This window comes from Eptatretus burgeri, chromosome 9 (assembly GCF_056783735.1).
Source record: "Eptatretus burgeri isolate ZD-2024b chromosome 9, Ebu_testis_v1, whole genome shotgun sequence".
Taxonomy (NCBI): Eukaryota; Metazoa; Chordata; class Myxini; order Myxiniformes; family Myxinidae; genus Eptatretus; species Eptatretus burgeri.
Genome location: NC_140969.1, coordinates 63,378,490 through 63,403,489, shown reverse-complemented (window position 1 = coordinate 63,403,489; position 25,000 = coordinate 63,378,490). Strand labels below are relative to the sequence as shown.

Genomic DNA, 25,000 nt, shown 5'->3' with positions numbered 1-25,000 from the left:
AGGGGCCTCCACAACCACATATTTCATGAAAAAAAAAATTGTAAGGAAAAATGTATTTGTGAGTGCCTGAATGGTGGTTGGTAGTTCGTGGAACAGATATAAGATATTCATCTTTTCTCATTCTCTATTTTATATAGAAGTTCAGATTCTTTGTTCTTGAAAAATATACTTTATGGATGACTGTAAATATGTCTTGTCACCTTTTTAGTATTCTCAGGTGGGGTGGGCCTCCATTACTGAAGGCTGCCCAGGGGCCACCACAAGTCTAAATCTGGCCCTGATTGTGATGGTCTTTCACATTGTGCTTTCCATTACAAGCTTAATACATTATGCTCATTTTGCTGCTGTGAAATTATGACGAACACAGTTAAAAAAAGTTGAAAACTTCAAAACGTTGAAAAGTCAGACTTCCAATGAGACAAATGCATTAGGAGATTATCAACACTAAAATGTGCATAGGACTTGAAGCTGAAGTAACAACATAAGACAAGTGATCAGATGGGAAGACAAAATATATATAGAGAGAGAGAGAGAGAGAGAGAGAGAGAGAGAGAGAGAGAGAGAGAGAGAGAGAGAGAGAGAGAGAGAGAGAGAGAGAGAGAGAGAGAGAGAGAGAGAGAGAGAGAGAGAGAGAGAGAGAGAGAGAGAGAGAGAGAGAGAGAGAGAGAGAGAGAGAGAGAGAGAGAGAGAGAGAGACAGACAGAGAGAGAGAGACAGACAGAGAGAGAGAGCCAGACAGAGAGAGAGACAGACAGAGAGAGAGAGAGACAGACAGGAGAGAGACAGACAGAGAGAGAGACAGGAGAGAGAGAGACAGAGAGACAGAGAGAGAGACAGAGAGACAGAGAGACAGAGAGACAGAGAGACAGAGAGACAGAGAGACAGAGAGACAGAGAGACAGAGAGACAGAGAGACAGACTAGAATTATTTCTCGAAAAGGGCCCTGTATTAGGCTCTAGAAGTATTTTTTTATTAAAAGTTGGGAACATGACTTTTTAACATAATTAAGCTATGTTTAGTTCGACGAGCCCTGTTCCCAAGCTGAATTTTGAGTTTTTGACCATATAATTAGCATAAACAAAATGGCTGCCAAATTGACAATTTTGGGCACTTTCTTGGGACAGGCACTACTATACCAGCACAATGCTAATATATTTTACTTGTGAACAACTGTTAAGTTGTTAAGGGCTTGTTTAGGCCTATACTAATGATTCATTCTTGTTTGCAGGCTACAATGGATCCCGTGATTCGCTTGAAGAGGCCGTCACCTGTAGACTACAGCCTGTGCATTTTCTGCCAAACGCATAAAGCCAGCAAAAAAACCTGAGTGAAGCAACTGAACATGGACTCACAACACTCAGGAATGCAGCCTGTAGCAGAAAGAAGCTGAGGGACTCCAAAAATATAGACTTAATTGATCGTCTTGAGAATGCATTAGATTCTGCCACAGCCGTATCTCTTGTGTGGCACAGAATGTGCTCTGCCCACTTCACGGACAAGAGTAAAATAGAACGTCTTCAGAGGATTCAGACAGTGTATTCAACAGAGGGAGCAGGTTGCAGTTCAGGTGTTCCAGGTGGTAACAGGCGTTCATTGCGAAAAGGTGTGCAGCCAGTCAACTGGAGCCTTTGCATTTTCTGTCAACCTGCAAATAACAAGGCACGACTGATCTCCGTCATGACTAAACAAATGAGTGATCAAATAATTCAAGCCTCACATCTTGACTACAAAGTTGGCCTTCGACTGGCAGGAGTGATTGACCTAATTGCAGCTGAAGCCAAATATCATCTGCCTTGTCTTAGCGCATTTAACAGGTCTACTTCCAAAACAAAGCAGGAGTCAGCAAATATAGACCTTGATATGATATGGTTTTGCCAAGAGCTCCATCAATCAGCTGACAAAGGACATGTGATTATTCTGGATGATGTATGGGAAAGGTATAAGGAGCTAGCTGAGGAATCTTCAACCATGAGTCAGCCATCCTATCAAAGCAGAAGAGGAACATTCAAGGAAAAGTTGCAGTCACAGCTTGGGGACATTTTCAATTTCTTTCAACCTCTTGACAGTTGTATATCAGAACTAAAAACCGTATTGATTCCCACGAAGTACCAGCCAACAGCAGTTTTGCAGATGAAAGCAGACACAGAGGAGAGTGAGGAAAAGTTAGCCTTTCCTAAATATGAGCCCCAGGATGACATTTTCCTTTCACTTGTTCATGCAGCTCTGAAAGTCCATGGAGACATGATGGAAACTCCAGGACACAAAGGGTTCTCTGTCAGTGAAGAAGATGCCATAGCATGCATTCCGGAGAGTTTATATATGCTACTGAGACTGATTGTCGGTGGCCAGGCATCCCTTGAAGATGATAGCCCTGGGAACAATGAAGAACATGTCCGGAGCAGAATTCTGAGTGTGGCACAAGATCTTGTCTACTGCGTCAGTGGTGGCAAAAAATGGACTCCAAAACATGTTGGTCTTGCAAGTACCCCATCAAGCTACGCAATCAAAAGACCAAGTACGATTGTTCAACAAGGCAGGGCATTGCCTGAGTTATGAACAGGTGTTGCAAGTAGACACTTCCTTGGCTGAGAGCACTCTCAAATCATTGGACAAAGCAACTGGTGTCATCATTCCACCAAACATTGAGGCAAATAAATTAATCCACTACACCTGTGGTAACATTGACAACCTTGATGAAACACTTGATGGAAAGAATACCTTCCATGCAACTCAAATGGCAGCATGGCAACGAGGCCAAACAACTGATGCTTCTCTTAAAAATCTCGAGCTATCCACAAGACATACTTTGATTGTGCCAATTGGCCTGGAGGAGCTGCATCCTGTCAGTATCACTCGTGGAAAATGCAAGCCAGTATTCACAGCACCCGTCGACGAAGCCTGCTTCAGAAAATCTGAGGACAATGAGTATGCAAGACAAGCAAAAGCTACAGACCGAGCTTTCTTCTTGCACTGTCAAAATTCAGAGATAAAACCTTCTTGGACACTATTCAATCAGTCATTGCCATCAGAGGAACCAGAACAGACAGCAGTGGGATATTTGCCTATAATCCTTGCTCCCGCTCATGTGTTGGATACTTTGAATATCGCCATGAAGAGATGCATGGCAATATCTTCACATTTTGGACAGGAACATACAGTCTTCACAGTCGACTAAGCGCTGTACTGCAGACTTAGGGAGCTAAAGTGGTCTGTTCCAGAATACCAGGATAAGTTAATACCTCGCCTAGGTGGCTTTCATGTATCGATGAACTTCCTCAAGGCCATAGGAGATCATATGAATGGTTCCGGACAAGCTGAAGTGTGGGTGGACAGTGGACTGCTCGGGCAAGGCACTGAAGAACTTGTTCTGGCAGGAAAGGCATACAAAAAAGTTATGAGGGCACACAAACTGACTTTGCAAGCTCTGTGGCATCTCCTGATGCCAAGCCTTCTCTCCTTTGTTGCAGAGGCAGACAAGGACTGCCATGCTTGCATTTCCAGGGTGGCTTCTGATGACGACCCACAGAAGATTCCAGAACTGAAAACATTTCTGGATCAAGAAAAGTTCAGGAAGCTCCTGGATTATTTTGTTGAGAGTAGATCTGATGATGTGAACTTCGGCTTCTGGTGGCAATATATGAACATGGTCGCTATACTTCTGCAATACACTTGAGCTCAGCATGATGGCATCTGGGAGCTCCATCTTTACTTTTTCAGTCTGATGTTGCCCTACTTCAAGAGGTATGACCACCTGAACTATGCACGATGGGGTCCAGTGTATCCAGTGGAGATGCATCAGCTTCCAGAACTTGTTTTAACAGAGTTCCAAGGAGGAAATTTTGTAGTCAAGAGATCTGCTCACAAGTTCAGCCAAGTAGATCCTGACCAGGCCATGAAATGGATAAATGGCACAGGCAAGAAAGGAGGTGGTATCATTGGTATCACCAAGACGACATCAGCTCTGTGGAGGTGGACACTCTCCTTTAACCTGAGACCTCACATAGCAGAACAAACCCATGGAATGTGCAGTCTCCACCGTGGGAGTCCAGACCTTCACAACAAAGTAACCAAATCACGACAAACGAGAGACAATGATGACGAGAATTCTTTACTTTCCACTTTCCATGGATTCAGTATGTTCTCATCTGTATCACATCCAGGTGTGTTGCAAAACCTTGTTACGAAAGACCGAGCAACAGAGTCAATTCAAGAATCACTACTACGTGCCAAGTAGCTTGGACAAGAAGAAGTCAAGAAATATGTTCAGGAAGACAGGTTCATCATGGCTGAGCAATGTGATAAGCCACATGTTTCAATCCATGACCATCTGCGCAGGAATAACGCCACAACATTTGCCACTTTGGACGAAGTGGTTAAACACACAAAGGACAAAGACAAGAAAATTGTTCTGAAGACAGACAGAAATGTCCTCCGACATCTAATTACTGCCTATGAGGTGGGTCAGCCAGTTCATTTGCCATCTGTACTCAAACATGAGCTTCTTCCGGTCTCTGTATCCCTTGCCAAAATGAATGGTACACGACACACTGGAAACAAGTCGTTACTTGCGAACGTGATAACAGAAGACGTAGACTGCCCTGAGACAATTCAAATTCATGACACGTCAACTTGCTTTATCAATGATAGACAAGCATTGGTAGTAGCTCTTGGAAAGCCTGATGATGCTGTAACCTTTGGAGATCTGGCCAACACGTACGAGAAAACTGTGCTGAAAGCAGGTTCCAAATATCAAAGAATTGATATTGTGTTCGACAGATACAGGGAAGAAACAATCAAGGGTACAACCAGAACGCGGCGCAGTAAAGCAGCACAGCCAATCAGACGGCTTGTTTTAGGTCGTGATGTATCTCTTCCAAAGAACTGGTCAAATTTTCTGTCACTCGCTGATAATAAAGCAGATCTAGCACATTTCTTGTCTGAGGAACTGTGTTCGCAGGCGCCTAAGGATGAAGAAATTGTAGTTGCCGGGGGATTTAGAGAGGAACTCGAGGTCAAGTCATCAAAAGGTACAGCTGATTTGACACCTCTGAAATCCACACATGAAGAAGCGGACACAAGATTGGTGCTGCATGCCGTCCACAGCCAGTTTAATACAGTTGTTGTGTCTTCCAGGGACACTGATGTTCTCCTGCTTCTGGTATCCCACTTTCGACGTATGCAATGCGAGTATCTCTGGATGACGTCGGGCACATCTAAGAAACGGCGGTATATACCCATTGATGCAGTTTTCAACAAACTACCAAGAGGCTCAGCAGCATCCTTGCTAGTATATCACGCATTTACTGGGTGTGACACCACCTCCTACATCGCGAATCACACCAAACGATCATCATGGAAGGTCTTCGAAGAGCACCATGAATTGCTGAATAACTTGGGCATTGGTGAACTCACAGAGGAAACCATCAAATCTTCAGAAACCTTTGTCTGCAGAATATACAATGTGCCCACAACAGACTCTGTTGATGCAGCATGGCATTTATTGTTCTCCAAGACGGGGAAACCAGAAGCCATGGCCCCAACAAGTGATGCGCTCCATTTCCATTTGATGAGAGTACACCATCAAGCGATGATATGGAGAAATTCCCACTGCCCCACACCTGAGCTCCCTGCGCCCTCTGAAATGGGATGGAGACTTGGGGAATCAGGACTGCAACCCATACTGTTGGCATTGAGTCCCATTCCAGACAGTTGCCTCGAGACGGTAGCCTGTGCATGTCGGAAACAATGCAAGACTCGACGCTGCATTTGCCGGAATTCAGGATTACGATGCACATCAATGTGTGCATGCCAGCAACAGATTGATGATCAGACTCCTTGCATGAATACAATGTGATTTGCCGAAAAGATGTTAGGCATTCCTGAAAACTGTTTATGCCTTACTGAAATTTGTTCACGTAGCAGTATGATAGAACTTTGTTTAGTTTTTATGATTACAGACAAGCAACTTTAACTTCTACATTTTATTAATAAACATCGGTAACCATGTAAACATTAATTAAAATGCTTCAAATATGTCTTAATCATTTTTCTTGACCCTCAAAACGTAGGTCTAGACATCTCATTTGTCAGGTTTGCATGCATAGTAACAAAGTTACAGCAGAAAATAGATTTTTTGGTAATGGCAGTAGCTAATTAGCATAATAATAGAATTTTGGCATGTTACGAATTGTATTAGACTGTAGCTTTGATGTATTGCTCAAGGGACATTTCTAAGATGCGTACATGTGAACAATGTGCATTTATTTAAATGGTTTAGTAGTGCCTGTCCCTAGAAAGTGCCCAAAAATTGTCAATTTCGTAGCCATTGTGTTTATGCTAATGAGATGGTCAAGAACTCAAAATTCTGCTTGAGAACAGGGCTAGTCAAATTCAGCATACCTTAATTATGTTAAAAAGTCATGTTCCCTACTTTTACTAAAAAATGCTTCTGGGATGCACATTTCTCAGAAATATGTCTAGTCGAAGACAGAGAGACAGAGAGACAGAGAGACAGAGAGACAGAGAGACAGAGAGACAGAGAGACAGAGAGAGAGAGAGAGAGAGACAGAGAGACAGAGAGAGAGAGAGAGAGAGACAGAGAGACAGAGAGAGAGAGAGAGAGAGACAGAGAGACAGAGACAGATACAGAGAGAGAGAGAGAGAGAGAGAGAGAGAGAGAGAGAGAGAGAGAGAGAGAGAGAGAGAGAGAGAGAGAGAGATACAGAGAGAGAGAGAGAGAGAGAGAGAGAGAGAGAGAGAGAGAGAGAGAGAGAGAGAGAGAGAGAGAGAGAGAGAGAGAGAGGGAGAGAGAGAGAGAGAGAGAGAGATAGAGAGGTAGAGAGATAGAGAGATAAAGAGAGAGAGAGAGAGAGAGAGAGAGAGAGAGAGAGAGATAGAGAGATAGAGAGATAGAGAGATAGAGAGAGAGAGGTAGAGAGGTAGAGAGAGAGAGAGAGAGAGAGAGAAAGAGAGAAAGAGAGAGAGAGAGAGAGAGAGAGAGAGAGAGAGAGAGAGAGAGAGATAGAGATAGAGATAGAGAGAGAGAGAGAGAGAGAAAGAGAGAAAGATAAAGAGAGAGAGAGAGAGAGAGAGAGAGATAGATAGATAGAGAGAGAGAGAGAGAGAGAGAGAGAGAGAGAGAGAGAGAGAGAGAGAGAGAGAGAGAGAGAGAGAGAGAGAGAGAGAGAGAGAGAGAGAGAGAGAGAGAGAGAGATAGAGATAGAGATATGGAGAGGTACAGAGATACAGAGGTACAGAGATATAGAGATACAGAGATACAGAGAGAGAGAGAGAGAGATACAGAGAGAGAGAGAGAGAGAGATACAGAGAGAGTGAGATACAGAGAGAGAGAGAGAGAGAGAGAGAGAGAGAGAGAGAGAGAGAGAGAGAGAGAGAGAGAGAGAGAGAGAGAGAGAGAGAGAGAGAGAGATATATATATATATATATATATATATATATATATATATATATATATAGATATATAGATATATAGATATGGAGAGACAGAGAGAGAGAGAGACACACAGACAGACAGACAGACAGACAGAGAGAGATACAGAGATATAGAGATATAGAGATATAGAGATAGAGAGATAGACAGATACAGAGACAGAGACAGAGAATGATAAAAACCTTCCCATATCAAATCAGCAGTGAGAAGTTTAACCTTAAAAAAAATGTTTTTTTAATGGGACCATGCTACATTTCTTACCTGCTTGCCACGCCACCTGGTCGCAGGTTGGACACCCAAGCCAAAGATTCTTTGTCTGCTCCTCCAGATATGCTCAAGCCCAGGGATGAAGCCTCCTTCTTTACCAGTTCCACGGTCACCCTTCCCTTGCATTCCTCTGGGGCGTTGAGGTGCAACAAGAGTGTGTGGGGAAAAACTCTTGGGGGCACTTAAATTGCAAAGTCAGGCAAGATTCATTTCATCTTTGTTAATTGGAGAGCATCTGCCTTGGAGTTCATCCTGCCGCATTGATGTTGGAGATAGATGAAATCTACTGTATGCTTCACAAACATTTCCCATCCTCCTGCCACCACCCCAACACTGCACACACGCCTCCCTCTCCATTACTGAAAAGACTACCTCAAACCACATGGTGCAATCCACAAATGGTTGAAAAGTAGTTTGCTTGAAATAAAATTAGGAGCGGTTCAATACATGAAAGTGCCATAACTATCATCAAAAACATTTTTACGACATGACATACCATTAATACTACCCTGTGTTCCCATAAACCTCACCGATTAATGACTTACAGCGGAGCTTACAAGTTAAAAAAGCGATAAAACAGGAACCAAATCTTCATACACTTGTGACCCAAGAAAACCTGTGAAAGAAGGAAGGTGTCTTTAATGGTTATTTTTAGTCACATCTGTCACAAAGTACACGTTTCAGGTTTTTATGAGCAGTGATTACAACTTACCATCTATTAGTTGTTTTGCATCCATTTTTTATCAAGTCTACGAGGAAGTCAATAAGAGTTGTTCAGGCCATAGCGATGTCCTTCAGTCAGTCAGTCAATTCTTTCGGCAATGGATCCACTAACATTTTTTCATTTTATCCCCTCTTCCTCCGAGACAGCTCAACCGATCGTTTTGAAACTCCCACGATGATTCATGACGTTGATGCACAAAAACGAATCAAACACTTTTTAAAATTTCCATCCAGGTGGTGAGATAATTAGCTAATTAACTCAAAATGTAATCTACTTGGTACGTCCATCATATATCACAAGATTCCGTTATCTCATGAGATGTTTTGTTGTTGTTTAATTTAGACATTTTGATTTAACCTCTTCATTTAATCTTAATCTAAATTTGATTTAACCTCTTAATGTCATTAATACCCTCTTGCTTTGAAGAATGGAAAGAAAGGGGGAGGAGAGGACAGAGTAAGGGTTGGTGAGGGGGAGGGATGGTGTGCCAGAGAGGAGACATTCCTTTCAGTCATTCTTTAGTCCCTTTTAGTTATTTTAAGACCCTTTCGACACTTTACACCCTTTAGACCTTTAGACCCCATCGACCCTTTGTACTATTCGACCCCTTTAGACCCCATCGACCCTTTGTACTATTCGACCCCTTTAGACCTTTAGACCCCATAGACCCTTTGTACTATTTGACCCCTTTAGACCATTGAGACCCCTTCAGACCCTTTCAGAATGATTCATCTCTTTAGTCCCTATAGACCCACGAGACTGCTGAGATCCCTTGATCCTTTAGAGTTTCGACCCCTTAAATCCATTCTACATTTTCAGACCCTTGAGACATTTACATACTTAAGACCCATTAAACCCTAACTACTTTTTTAACGTACCCTTTTAGACCTTTAGATCCCTTCTATTCCAGAGATCTTTAGACACTTTATGACCCTTTAAGTCCTACTAGACCTTTTGCACCTATACACCCTTTTGACCTTTAGACTCCATTTAGACCTTTTAAGATCTTTTAGTCCTTTTTCAACCCTTTCAACACTTTAAACCCCTTTAGACCTGAACACCCTTTGGACTTCTTTGACACTTCAGACCTCTTAGACCCTAAATGATCTAAAAGGGTTTAAGCATCATTTCACTAGACAAAAACTGATGGAACATTTTTCATCAACTCAGGACTTGCTTATCCTACATAGCTTTCACTGCACGAATAGAATCGTGTTATCAGGTATTTCAGCCCCCACGGGCCATAATTTTCCATCAAATCAAACTGAAATTCAACTTTATCACTTAATGCACCCCAACTACGATGACCCTCCAATTGGGAGATGAGTGTCTGTCCCACTTGGGACTATTCATTGTATTAACTGCTAGTTTTGTCACAAGCTGTAATTGAGCAACCCTTCACTGATCACATCACCTGCATTTTATACAAGGGGGTTTTTCATTACCTGGGAATTAGATTTTTGTTTTATAGCTTCAAAACGGTTTCATTTAGACAGAAGAGAAGGTGTATTTATTTTCGGTGCTGCCTGACAATAAAACGGTACTGTACTCGTTTTTGGTCCATCTCTTTTCCCTGATCAATGGATTATGATCAAACCATGAACCATGTTCTATACAGAAGCGAGCTGTTAGACAAGATACTTCACCATACCTGGCCAGAATGAAAAGAGATTCCTGTGGCTGGATAGAAGACTACTGTGACACATCTAAGGAAAGATCCAAAATGTGTACACTCAATATTTAATACATAAACCATGTAATAGTCTGAAGAGGATTTGTGAAGCCACCATTGTCAGAAATTGTGTATACAATACAAGGATATCAATTTGAGCTACTCAAACTGCATAAAGCCGGCAAATCATCAGAACACACGACGGTGCTGTTTTCCATTTTTGATACTGAGCATGTCATTTATTTTATATGCATTAAGAAGGGTGTGGGATAGGAGCAATGACGAGGTAGGAAGGGAAAGAGAACAAGGCAAAACGAGAAAAAAGAAGTGAGGTTCAGCAAGAAAAAACATGTATGATGTGTATCGTAATGCAATGTAGCACCACAATATGTTAACCCTTTGAACCCTCACGACCGTTTTACCTGCCACTATTCAAAACTCCATAAACCCAAGCGACCAGTTTACCGACCACTATTCAAATATATATATATATATCCCAAAAGCCGGATTTTTCTCCAAGGAGCCTCATCAGGTAGGGGAGCCAAAAGTCCAGGAGCTCAAGGTTCAAAGGGTTAATAACAAGTTGGGTTACCCAATCAAGATCAGGTTATTTAGACTTTAGTAAAGTATCAATAACATTTCTGTTCGCTAAAATGGAGTCATAAAAAAACAAATCCCTAAATACTTGAACACAGTAGAAAGGAAGGAAAAACCCAGCAACAGGAGGGTAGAAAGATGCAACAGAGGGACACTTGGAAGAATATTGGTTAAAGGGAAGAAATATCAAGAAGAAAAAAGTCCACGACCAAAAATGTATGTTTTACACCTGCAGCAAAAATTAACTCAGGTGTGCAACATGGCAACGGTGGACCAGATGATTTCCTCATTTTCTTGTTTAAGGTCATTCAGGATCGTGTGATTACATGTTAGACTCAGTGTTGTCCTGAATTGACTGTGGACCCTTTACATATTATTTTCCCTCAACAGAACATCGATCGACCTTCGAACAAGTAAGCAAAGTCCATGCTCCACCCCTCTCCTGGCCGAGTGGGTCATGTAACGTATGATGCTTAATCACAAAAAAGTGCCATTTATTAATATTTTTGCATCAATTTGATGAAGAATTGATGGTTTTTATTGTGACGCATTGACCTTCTGTGTGTGAAAATAATTCAGTGCAGCAAATTTCGGGAAAATTGGCCCAGGGGGTTGGAAACGTATAAGGAACAAACAAACAAGCAAACACATCTATATATCAGGAAGTCGCTAGACTGCCAATGTAAGAACACTCCATAGGTACAATGTAACGCAAATCCTCAAAACAAATCGACCAAGATACAAACGTCTAAACCTATTAACTATCTACCGGTCATTTCTGGAGGATTTCACATCCAATAACACTCAGTAAACTTTTCGGCAGCAACAATGAACTACAAAATTGTCCAACCCCCAAAACAGCCCATTTGTAATTGTTCTTCTTTTCAGATAGTTGAATTCAAAACTGGTTTAAGCTCAGGACTTGGATTAAACATTAATCTCTTGCATTTTATAGTGGGAAGGTCCATGACTATTTTAAATTTTCATAACTTGAAAGGATTCCATTAAAAGTCAGGATAACTGCAAAACTACACATAGTAATAGGAAGAGAAAAGGGGGATCGGTGGAACAACGCCTGTCAATCACCCTGGTGGGGGTGGAGCCATGACAGTATTCACACCGAAATAGGTGTGGTTAACGGTGTAATGTTATGCACAGTCTGGCAGTAGCAACAACAGAAAACCACTTTTAAAGATGGGTGTGGTTAACAGTGGAATATTACTTCCACTCTGCCAATGATTGTTGCAGAAATCCGATAATTATCGCAGGCATGTCGACACATGCACAGAGTGCAGGAACTTTCTTCCATCCGTAAAGCCTGGAAGCGGACAGGCATGCAGGCACACATACTTGCAGCTTGTCATTGAAGTGCAGGAGACATTAAATAAAGTCGGTGAGTAATAATGTAAATACATTTTTAAGTGGAAGGGCACTTGGTAGTGCGCATACCTCCGCCACATAATGCCTGATCCAGGAGAACATATCAGGCCCATTACATTTTTGAATTATCATGCTATATATCGTTTTTGGCCCGATCTCAAAAAGGTGAAGAATCACTTTAATAATTAAATAATTCTCGTATCCAGATTTGGATTCAGATCTTCACCAAAATCGAAACATTTTGTCTTTGCCACACATCCAACATGTCCACCATGTTTTGTCCGAATCCGTCCCCAACGTTTTGAGATATCGTGCTATATATCGTTTTGGGCCTATCTCTCAATGGTGAAGAATCACTTTAAAAATTCTAGTAGTCGGAGCTGGATCCACATCTTCACCAAAATCCAATCAGTTCGTCCTTGTCACACATCAACAATACCTGTGGTAACTTTTCTCGAGTTATCAGGTTTTGGATGTTTGACCTCACTGTGACCTTTGACCTTTGACCGATTTTGACCAAAATCTAAACTGTCCACAAAATTTCATCCGGATCCGTCCACAACTTTTTGAGATATCCTGCACACAAACAAACAGACAAACAAACAAACAAGCAGTCATAGACTGGTACTTACGAAATCGTCAACTTGACCTCTGACCTTGTCTAATAAAAGCTGTCTCTCGAGAAGGTAGCAACGCAAACCAGAAGTTTCTATGATGATTCTGCACCAAACCATCAAAAATTGAATGTTTGCCCTCACCGTGACCTTGACCTCTGACAGATTTTGACCAAAATCTAATCAGCACTAGCCATCACCCTCCTGAATCACGTGGTATAATTTGACAGAGGCAGCTTCTTCCGTTCTCGAGTTACCGCATATTAACGTAACGTAAAGGTCACACTCGACGCCCCCCCCCCCCAACTCGAAAGGACGCCGGGGCGAGCGCGATGACGTCAGCGCGCACACGCAAAACCTTTACGTGACTCAACGACGAGTCTGCTCACGCACGCTGCGCCACGTGACAAGCCGTGACGCAGCGGGTGAAATATTTTTATACAATCTTAAAACGTCTCCAAAACATCCGATTTTTACCAGAATTTCGACAACCAAGTGTTAAGCGTCCTAAGCGATCGCAAAAACCAAAGACAAAATTAAAATCGAAGTTAAAACAAACTCGTAATGTCGACCGAAGCAAAAATACTCCATTTCTCCACATGAATTTACGGAATTATTTAATATTATTTTATAACACTGAAATTTTTTAAATATCCGTAAATCGACGAATTGACACACAAATTCCACCGAACTTACCTCGATCTTCCAAACTCACGCTCTGTCAACAATACCTGTGGTAACTTTTCTCGAGTTATCATGTTTTGGATGTTTGACCTCACCGTGACCTAGCGCTAGTGACCTCAATCTAATCAGCGCTAGCCATCACCCTCCTGAATCACGTGGTGTAATTTGACATTGGTAGCTTCTTCTGTTCTCGAGTTATCGTGCCTACAAACAAACAAACACACAAACAGACAAATAGAGGATGGAAGTGATCAATAAACTTATGAAATCTTTAGATTTCGTAAGTAGCAAACAAACAAACAGACAGAAAGGGGTGAAAACATGACCTCCTTCACCTTTTGTGGCAGAGGTAATAAGAAACATAATTAGAACTGCCACTTTATAAATGCTGGCAGTGATGACTGGTTCAGTCATTGCGGAGAAGAAGATTTTTGAAGGTTAAAAAAAAAAAAAAACGGCTGGCGAATCACGTGACCGATGACGTCATTAAAACATTTTGTGGACCATTTTATCACGAGACGACCCTTAAAAATTTTCATACTCATCAGATGTAGTGTTCTGCATTTGCAATTATGACATCATAACAAAGGTAACTATGATGTCATCAAAAGCCACACATTCCCGATGAGGAGTGCTTGCTCCATGCCAAGTTTCAATTTATTCCTTGGTGCAGTTTCAGAGATACAGAGGTCCAAAGATTTCCCATTTTTTCAATATGGCTGCCACACCACATGACCTATTATGTCACAATTATCATTAAAACATTCTACATGAGTAGTTGCACCAATGGTGAAAAATTCCTATCAATCCATCAAGCAGTTGCGGAGAAAAGCACGAAAGTTTTGTGTGGACAAACAACCAAATGAAAAATCATGCTTAGCACGACACTTGGCGAATTAGTTGATCTTTCCGTGTGGTGGTCCAAGCTGTAATGTCATGGAATGTGTGGTGTTTATTTGTTCGTACATTAATAAAAGGACGTGACATCACAAATCACAATTATCAGGCGCACGTTGTCGTGGTAACAGCAGCAAATTGAAAATTTTCACAACTCATTTAAAGCCACCATGTGACATTGAACAACTTATCATCGGTGCTTGTTGCCTTCATTCTGATCGTAGAAAATATTTGAAAATACCAAGGAACATTTCTTTTCAACCAGCTTTACGATCCCGTTATCAGGTTTGAAATATGTTGTAAAACAAAAATATGTATTTTATATGTGTGTTTTTTCATGTTTTGGGTGACCCTGACCTTGACCTTGGGTCAATTTCGATCAAACCTTGTACACATGTTAATATTACATGCATAAATAGACAGTATAATTTTCAATTTAATAACTGCAAAACTCTGAGAAATAGCTATGTGTAATTCACAAAATTCCCCATTGGTTGATAATGGGCGATAATGTAAAGTGATGCAGAATCCAGATCCTGATCTTGGACATCACCAAAAGTCACATATCTTTTTGCACTGTGGATTTCTATCAGCTGTTAAAATTTCATCCAAATCGGTTAAGAATTGTGACCTGTAGAACGAATAGAATTTTTTTAAAATCACGCCAATAGCTAAAAACTTTGATGTCATACGCTTGCGAAAACTGTGCATAATTTGTACTAACATGCATTTCAAAACATTTAGATATTCCATTGAAGTTTGTTTTGGCGTCAACAGGAAGTCGCTACGACTTCCGGTCACTGAGTTATGTCCAAATATGTGTTTTCACGTTGTGTGACGTCACGTCGTGACGTTTAGTCCAATTAAGATGTGGTTTGGACGCAGACTGTCTCAGGTGGATTGCCCATCAGGTGTAAAAATTTAAGAACGACTGGTCCAGCCGTTTGGGCTGTAGACGACCAGACAAACAAACAAACAAGCGGTCATAGACTGGTACTTACGAAATCGTCAACTTGACCTCTGACCTTGTTTAATAAAAGCTGTCTCTCGAGAAGGTAGCGACGCACCCAGAAGTTTCTACGATGATTCTGTACCAAACCTCTCATAAAACATCCGATTTACCAGAATTTCGACAACCGAGTGTTAAGCATACTTAACCGTTACCAAAATTGAAGACAGGATTGAAATTGACTTTAAAACGAACGCGTAATGCCTTGTGTTACAATCCCCCTCATTAGCATAATCTTCAGTTAAGCCTCAGATACGACACCCGACATAAATCTCATAAAACATCCGATTTTTACCAGAATTTCGACAACCGAGTATTAAGCATACTTAGCCATTACCAAAAGTGAAAACAGAATTGAAATTGACTTTAAAACGAGCGCGTAATGCTGTGTGTTGCAATCCCCCTCATTAGCATAATCTTCAGTTAAGCCTCAGACACGACACCCGACATAAATCTCATAAAACGTCCGATTTTTACCAGAATTTCGACAACCGAGTGTTAAGCATACCTAACCGTTACCAAAAGTGAAAACAGAATTGCGATCCGAGTTAAAACGAACTCGTAACGTCGACCGAAGCAAAAATCTCCATTTCTCCATGCAATTATTTAATATTATTTTATCAATGTCACAAAACCGTAATATTCGGCCATCCACCAACAATCTTTACATAATCCGACGTCTTAGCGAGTCAGGCATATGACCATAACCTTTATTGGGATAAAAAATGACTTGTCAACACCATCTTTATTGAAAACACCGTCAGCGCTCACACAGAAAACCATTACGTGATCAATGCCGCCTCTGCTCGAGCACGCTGCACCACGTGACGACCCGTGACACGGCAAGTGAAATATTTTTTATACAATCTTAAAACGTCTCCAAAGCATCCGATTTTTACCAGAATTTCGACAACCGGGTGTTAAGCGTCCTAAGCGATCGCAAAAACCAAAGACAAAATTAAAATCGAAGTTAAAACGAACTCGTAACGTCGACCGAAGCAAAAATACTCCATTTCTCCACATGAATTTACGGAATTATGTTTGACCTCACTTTGACCTTAACCTTTGACCGATTTTGACCAAAATCTAATCAGCACTAGCCATCACCCTCCTGAATCACGTGGTGTAATTTGACATTGGTAGCTTCTTCCGTTCTCGAGTTATCGTGCCTACAAACAAACACACAAACAGAGGACGGAAGACATCAATATACTTACAAAATCTTTAGATTTCGTAAGTAACAAACCAACAAACAAACGGAACAGACCAACATACTTGACAAAATCGAAGATTTCGCCAAGTAATAAACAAATGGACCCAAATGAAACACCCTCTCCTTTGGCGAGGGTAAATATTATGCGATATTGCTTTCGGCCCTTTCTCTCAATGGTGAAGAATCACTTGAAAGATTAAATAATTCTCGTATCCAGATCCGTATTCGGATCTTCACCAAAATCTAATCAATTTGTCGTGGTCACACACCCAACCTGTCCACCAAGTTTCATCCTTATCCATCCACAACTTTTTGAGATATCGTGCTATATATTAGTTTAGCCCTATTTCGCTATGGTGAAGAATCACTTTTTAAAATTCTAGTAGTCGGATCCGGATCCGGATCTTCACCAAAATCTAATCATTTCATCCTTGTCACATGCCCAACCTGCCCATCAAATTTCATCTGGATGCGTCGTCAACTTTTTTGAGATATTCTGCATACAGACAAACAGACAAACAAGAAAAAGACATCATGCAGAGATATCCTGCACACAAACAAACAGACAAACAAACAAACAAGCAGTCATAGACTGGTACTCTTGTGGATCATGATACTTGCAAAATCCACCCCCCCCTCCAAAGGTTGCCATGGATACATGAAATTGTCCATTGCATCAAGATTAAAATTCACAATCTTAATCAAAGTTCACGTCAATGGGATGAAAATTGATTATTTTTCAGATTTAAATTGATGATTTTAGAAGTTTGACTTTGATTTAGCCTTTCACCTTTTCACCTCAAAATAGTTGGTTTCCAAATTCAGCAATGTACTATGCAATTGCTGCTCAAACTCCAGGTTAATCAGATGAAAATTGACGATTTTTCAGATTTAATTTGATGATTTTAAAAGTTTTACCTTGAGTTGGCCTTTCTCCTTTTGACCTCAAAAATAGTTGCTTTCCCAATTCAGTGATGGACTCTGCAAATTGTGTTCAACTTTCACGTTAATAGGATGTGAATTGATAATTTTTCAGTTGAAAATTGATGATTTTAGAAGTTTGACGTTGAGTTAACATTTGACCTTTTGATCTCAAAAATAGTTGGTTTCCAAATTCAGTAATGTACTGTGCAATTGCTGTTTAAGTTTCAAGTCAATTGGATGAAAATTGATGATTTTTCAGTTGAAAATTGATGATTTTAGAGTTTGACCTTGAGTTAACCTTTGACCTTTTGACCTCAAAAATAGTTGGTTTCCCAATTCAGTGATGCAATTTGCAAATCTTGTTCAAATTTCAAGTTAATCAGACAAAAAATGGCAATTTCAGAAATTTGACCTCAAGATGACCTTTGACTTCAAAAATAGTTGGTTTCCCAGTTCATCATCAGTTTCCTGATGATCGGTTTGGAATTGTGACCTGTAGGTGAAAAACAGACAGACAAACAGACAGACAGAATGACAAAATCGACTGACCAATATAGTTGAAAAATCGAAGATTTTGCAAATAACAAACAGACAGACAGGGAGGGGTGCAACCTCTTTCACCTTCGGTGGTGGAGGTAAAATGTACAGAAACAAATTATGAAAAAAAAAACATTTAAAAAAGAGCAAAAGGATGTAGGGATGGCATGAAAAATGGTATGTAAAGGTAGGCATGCTCACAATAAATTATATATAATGTGAAACCATCCCCACATCTTTGTTTGAATAATGGTTGGGCAAATTACACTCTTGATTTGGGTTCACAATCACCAGCTGGTGTGTGTGTGTGTGTGTGTGTGTGTGTGTGTGTGTGTGTGTGCAGGTGTGTGCGACTGTGCGTGTGCATGCGTGCGTGCGTATTAACACTTTAATATATCAATGGTCAAGTTCATGCATTGAAGCAATGCGCATTGCACCTTTGTGCACTATCATTGCACAATGTGTTCAACAGATACAGCTGTATATATGCATAATAAAGGAATGCTTTGTGCACTATCACTATCATACAGTACACTATCATTGCACAATGTGTTCAACAGATACAGCTGTATATATGCATAATAAAGGAACGCTTTGTGCACTATCACTATCATACAGTACACTATCATTGCAAATGGACAGGCAACCACCATGATTCAAAGAAATATGTAGGGATGGTTTCACGTTATAAATTATTGTCACCATCCCTACCTTGTATACATACTTTTTGGCATACCATCCCGACATCCTTTTGCATTTTTACCTCGGCCACCTAAGGTGAAGGAGGTTATGTTTTCACCCGTTTCTGTCTGTTTGTCCGTTTGTTTGTGTACAGGATATCTCAAAAACTTGTGGACGGATCTGGATGAAATTTTGTGGACAGGTTGGGTGTGCGACAAGGACGAACTGATTAGATTTTGGTGAAGATCCGGTTCCGGATTCTACTACTAGAATTATTTAAATGATTCTTCACCATTGGGAAATCGGGCCAAAAACGATATATTGCACGATACCTCAAAAAGTTGTGGACGGATTCGGACGAAACTTGGTGGACAGGTTGGGTGTGTAACCTCGACAAAGTGATTCGATCTTGGTGAAGATCTGAATCCGGATCCGACTTCTAGAATTTTTGAAGTTATTCTTCACCATTTACAGATTGGGCTGAAAAACGATGTATAGCATATTTCAAAAATGTATTGGGCCGTCTATGTTCTTGTGGATCAGGAATTGCGTGGCGGAGATATGCGCTCTTCCAAGTGCCCTTCTCGTTAAAAATGTTTTTGTTACTTGTGTAGATTGTAATGTCACTAGCATATGTATGCGAGAAGGTGATTCCTTTTTCCATGACATTGTGCCTTGGGCCATAATGTGTTTTTTTTTCAAAGTGCAGCCATTCTGCTGGGGATATGATTCTATTACTCATGCTTCCCATGCTGGAATTTTCACATATTAGGCTAATTTACATTTTAACGGGTCATCATTTGCGAACTCATTAAGTTTTATTTTCATCTCCTGTTAGTTGTTGGGATGATGTCTTTTGCAAATCGAGCATTCCGTAGATTATGCTTAACAACTGTGGAACTCTCTGTGTTTCGAAATTTGCATGACCTCGTCAATTAAGGCTTTTAAATCACAATGCTTTTTACATTTGCTTTTTCTGTTTTTACTTTTCTTGCTTCCTCTTTATTTAAAAAAAAAACATTTGGTGATCTTTACTTCTAAATGAAAAGTGTTGTATTATATGAATGCTATGAAAGAAAAATAGGTGCTATATAATACTGGGACTGGCAGGATGGCATCGAGGGATGCACACTCACCTCCAAGGTTTACGTCCACCTGGGTACGAATGTCGGCTCAACTATAACCTGCGATTCCGGTGTTTCACTGGTAGGGTGATTCATCAATGTGTGTGCCCATCACTGAGATGGACGTAAACTGGGTGTCCCGTCTGTCGGCATGAGTTGGTGCATATTAAATTTCCCACGGTGTCCTTCATGAGGAGAAGGCGAGCTATCGCTAGCACCCTGGCTAAATTCTAAATTCCTGCCTTAACATGCAGGGGGCACTGCATCTGCGGCATGGCTGTGCTCCCAGAAATGATGCAAAAGGAACAGCACACACATTGATAGATCAGCCCACTCACGAGACACCAGGATAACAGTTTATAGCTGGGTCAAGATTCGAACCCAGCCCGGACGGCTCAGAAGCGAGTGTGAATACCTCGACGCTATCCTGCCAGCCCCATAAAATCAATATGTGGTGAAGCTGAAGGCACAGGAAAATGTTATTAATCTGAATAAGAATGAAAGAGGGAGACAAAAGATGGGGGGGAATGGGAAGGAAAGGGAATCAGTCATAAAAACTAGCATTTTGTTTAGGTAATACGCAGTTGGACACTCATGCATATGAAGGTTACAATCGAACCACCTGTGTCTGCATGGTTGACAATGCCATATCGTGGCTCCAATCGGAACCCATGTGTGGGCTACGGTGCCATTCGATAAAAAACACACACCTGGAATGGAATGCCTCAATGAAGACGCGGCTTGCACCTGTGCAGATGGGCTGTCCTGGGCGGAAACACTCCCCCGCATGCAGCTTGAGTCATCTGCACGCCACGGCCATCAGGTAAGGTTAGGTACACCGAACAATCGAGTCACGTGCATTAGTAACAACAGCTTCAGCACGGGCACACGTTGTGTGTACTGCTTGTGTCCTGCATGGATACGATGCGCATAGCGTCCTTCCCTGCAGCACTGATCCCTCGTATTCCTCATGAATAATGACACACCGTGTGTGGTAACTTACAACAGGTGGTCCGAAAGAAATCCCAAGGCATGTGACATCAGGACAACAAGCACACCAGATGAAAATGATGCTCAAAAATGGAAGTACCATGGGTGGACCTTTTCCACGTGCGCGAGTGTGGGCACGCACGCGCGCACACACACACACACACACACACACACACACACACACACACACACACACACACACACACACACACACACACACACACACACACACACGAAAACAAGTTGTCCAATCTCAGATTTTATGATTACCTAAGTGGAATTAACTCGCAATTTCTCAACACGACATTCTTTCAAGTGTAATCGTCGTATAAATACTCTTGTCGGAATGTTTCTGCCGATTCCTATTTTATCACGTTACATTCAATTCCGTGCGTGTAGTGAATCCGCCGGATTAAAGCCACATCAGCAACATTTTCTCTCAGCCAGAGGGTTCACGCCGAACCCTGCGATCACTCCCACACTACTAATGGTAAAAGTTGAGATTAAAAAAGCAATTAGGAACAGCAAGCGGCAATATGAGTAACGGAGCCGCATTAATGCTTATCCATATGCTTACCCAGAATCCAATTCACAAAGTACTCATCCTTAAATGTCCCTCAAGAAAATTACCTGGTCGAGGAACACTTGAAAATTAAAGTTGCTCCATCATGATGAAATTATCAGAAGTTTTTATTATGTATCGATACAGTTCATATACTATTAGAGAAACGTTTGTCTGTGCCTGTGCCTGTGCCTGTGCCTGGCCATTTTTATTTCAGAGAACCATCAATGAGTGCTGGGGAGAGTTTTAAACAAAAACAAAAATAAAAATAAAAAGTTGATTTTTCAAAAATAATAGTTCTCTATTGCCAAAGCCTTTGTGGATATGTGAAAGGTAATATTGGATGATCCCTGATCCCATTCCTTTGTGGGTCTAGGGAAGCGTTTTAGCCCCCCCCCCAGACCCCCATCAAAAAATTGAAAAAACAAAATTTGATTTCTTCAAAATGCCACCAGGATGAGAACAGCACCGATCATGCGGGGCAACCCTGCGAAACTATAAGAAAGCCGATTCTGTGTGTGTGTGTGTCGTCATTATTCTCAGAGATGGCTGAACAGATCTTTGTCAAACTTACAGAGGTTCATCAGTGAGTGCCGGGATGTGCTTTATGCAAAAAAAAAAAAAAAAAAAAAAATTGGAAAATTTTGAAAAGAAAAGTTGGATTTTTTTTCTATTTTCTTTTAACTGCTTTGTAGTGGGTTCTATATTTTATTTTATTTTTTTCTTTTAACCGTTCAACAGTGGGTGCCTGGAAGTGTGTAGGAACCCCATTCCTTAGTGGGTGTAGGGAAGTGTTTTTAGGCCCCCACAAAAAATAGACCATGCAACACCACATATATACGTGTGTGTGTGTGTGTGTGTGTGTGTGTGTGTGTGTGTATAAAGTTCGCTTTGGCGCACGGTTTTAATTTCGGCATTCCCAACCAGAATATCAAGAAAGAAGACATTTTTGCCGAGTTTGAACTCCTGTATGCTCAACTCTCAACACATCAGGCTGCGTCAAACGAAGCAGACCAGGCATTGAGGGCTGGACTATCGGACCTCGCACATGCGTACTGTGGAATCCCGAATGATGTCGCGGATTTTTACAAGCGACGGGATGTTCTCTTGGCAATACAAGGATTGAGGAGGAATGCTGCCATTCACATCTGTAAACCGGATAAAGGCACCGGAGGAGTGGTCATCATGAATAAGATTGATTACATCGACAAGATGATGGACATCCTGAAAGACGAAACCAAATTTAAATATCTGGGTGGTGTAACGGAACATGATCGCACGCCTCAGGTGGAAAGTCAGATCGTCAAACGACTGTTGCAGCTTCTCAAACGTGGAGAACTATCAAAGGAGGTGAACGACAGAATTAAACCTGTTGGAGCCCAACGTCCAAGAATGTACAGCCTGCCGAAGATTCACAAGGAGAATATCCCCCCAAGACCGACACTGTCCATGGTGCGATCAGCACAACATGAACTTGCCAAGTGGTTGGGAGAGGTACTGCAACCAGTATTGGATTCACTTTCTCATTTCATGGTTAAGGATTCCTTCACATTTGCAGAATCAATTAGAGATAAAACACTGACAAGTGAGCACAACATCATGGCATCCTTTGATATTAAAAGCTTGTTCACAAATGTACCATTGACGGAGATGATTGAGATATGCGCACATTTTCTGTATCACACCGATCTGGAACAACCGATGATCTCAGAACACATCTTCGTGGAATTAATGAACACAGCAACAAGGGAGGTGGAATTCAGTTTTAACAACATGATGTATGTTCAAACGGAGGGTGTGACCGTGGGTTCTCCATTAGGCCCAGCTCTTGCAAATATATTTGTCGGCTATCATGAAAAGCAGAAACTGACTGGTTGGCAAGGGGTCGATTCCCCCATCGTATCCTATCGGTATGTTGATGACATTTTTGCTTTGTTTGAGTCTCAGATGGTATGTGACAATTTCCAGGCATGGCTCAACACTCTCCATCCAGCGCTGAAGTTTACCACGGAGCTGGAATCGTCAAACACGTTACCGTTTTTGGACGTGTTGGTTGATAGATCTAACCTTGGTTTCACAACATCCGTCTACTGGTAGCCGACTTTCACAGGGCAGTCTACTCGGTGGGACTCCTACAGCTCCATGAGAAACAAAATTGCCTTGATCAATATCCTGGTTAAAAGAGCACAGAGGATTAGATCACCTTGTAATCTTCCTGCTAATATTGACAAAATCGTGAATACACTCGGTGAGAATTGTGATCCTGAGCATGTAGTTAAGAGATACACACACAAGTTTCTAAACACGACAAAAGATCGGAAGATTGGCCCGGACAAATGTCCAGTCTATATCAGGATGCCCTGGGAAGGGCAATCATCACGAAGGTTTGAAGTACAAATCAAACATATTGTGTGCAACAAGTTTCTGGCTGTGCAACCACGAGTAATCTTTACCTCTCGCCGTTTGCTGACGTCAGTCAACAAGGATGTGCTACCCACCTCACAAACCAGCAATGTTATTTATGGGTTTAAGTGCCGATGTGAAGCTCGGTACGTGGGCCGCACAACACTAAGATTGGCTGATCGGATCAAACAACACATCCCCTTGGTGATTCGAAGAAATATTGTGAGGGTTAGAACACAACCAGTGCGAGCATGTAGAAATATCCAGCAACCACCGGCCACTGTACCTGCTTCATCTGCCATTGCACACAGTACCTGGTTGCCAACCCTATCTGTGCAGACCAGTACAATGCAGATATGTTCAGGATATTGAGCCAAGGTCGGAGCTCGTTTCATTTACATATGTTGGAAGCATCCTTCATCCTTACTACCGATCGAATACTATGTCGTCAAAAGGAATTTGTATGATCTCTGTGTCTCTTTTAGCATGGAAAGATCAAGGGAAGTACGGTAACAAATGGTGAATGGACCTTTGGGGAAACCCATCCCCCCTCTCTCCAGGATGTGGTTGCAAACGTCAATCATCGACGATGTCTGCTCCAGCCAATGGGAGCTCGAGGTGAAGATGATGAGCCGACCAATGGGCGTTCGGATTAACCGTGACGTCATTCCGGTTGAAACAATTAGCATCGACCTTATTGAGACCTGCGTATAAAGCACGCGCCTTCACTTCCTTCTTCACCTGCCGCGATGTTTACCCTGATATGAAGAGTGCAGCATGAAAAGCTTCAGTCACTATTATGTCGCGTTTGTTTGTATCCATATTAAAGTTCTGTAGTACCAAACATCTGTTTATATATGTGTATATATATATATATATATATATTTTTTTTTTCACACATTATGGTGTACCACTTTTGCAAAAGTAGTTGCTGGAATGAAGCACAATGTGCCTATCGATTCCACTGGTGAAGTTAGGTGATCGACCAAAGTTTGAAAATTTTCCCGCCTTTTTTGACCGAGGACCGCCATTTTGAAATTTCAGGAAAAATCCATATTTTGGAAATAATATTGATTTTTGAATATTTTTAAATATATATTTCTCTGTGTTTAGATGGCCGAATGTACTTCAGTAGGCACCATTATGAGAGTAAGTACCTGTAAATATTATTCACAAACTTGGCCCAACATTTTGAGAAGGGGTTGCCATTTTGGAAATTCAGCGAAAATCGTGTATTTTGTGTATGTCTAATGAAATATTTTTTTTATTTAT

At 41.3% G+C, this 25,000-nt stretch overlaps 1 protein-coding gene and 1 pseudogene across 5 annotated transcripts in view; one reads left to right on the top strand and one right to left on the bottom strand.

Moving 5' to 3' along the window:
• LOC147020212 (glutamate receptor-interacting protein 2-like) overlaps positions 1 to 25,000 on the bottom strand; it is a 588,802-nt gene that overhangs the window by 473,267 nt on the left and 90,535 nt on the right. For all 5 annotated transcript variants that reach the window (XM_085895375.1, XM_085895376.1, XM_085895372.1 and 2 more), the window contains 2 exons: positions 20,484 to 20,576; positions 7,712 to 7,847 (listed from right to left, as the gene is read on the bottom strand). In XM_085895375.1, the coding sequence (XP_085751501.1) occupies positions 7,712 to 7,847; positions 20,484 to 20,562 (215 nt within the window). In that variant the 5' untranslated portion in view covers positions 20,563 to 20,576. The remainder of the gene's footprint in view (positions 1 to 7,711; positions 7,848 to 20,483; positions 20,577 to 25,000) is intronic.
• On the top strand, positions 1,079 to 3,175 carry LOC147020214 (uncharacterized; annotated as a pseudogene).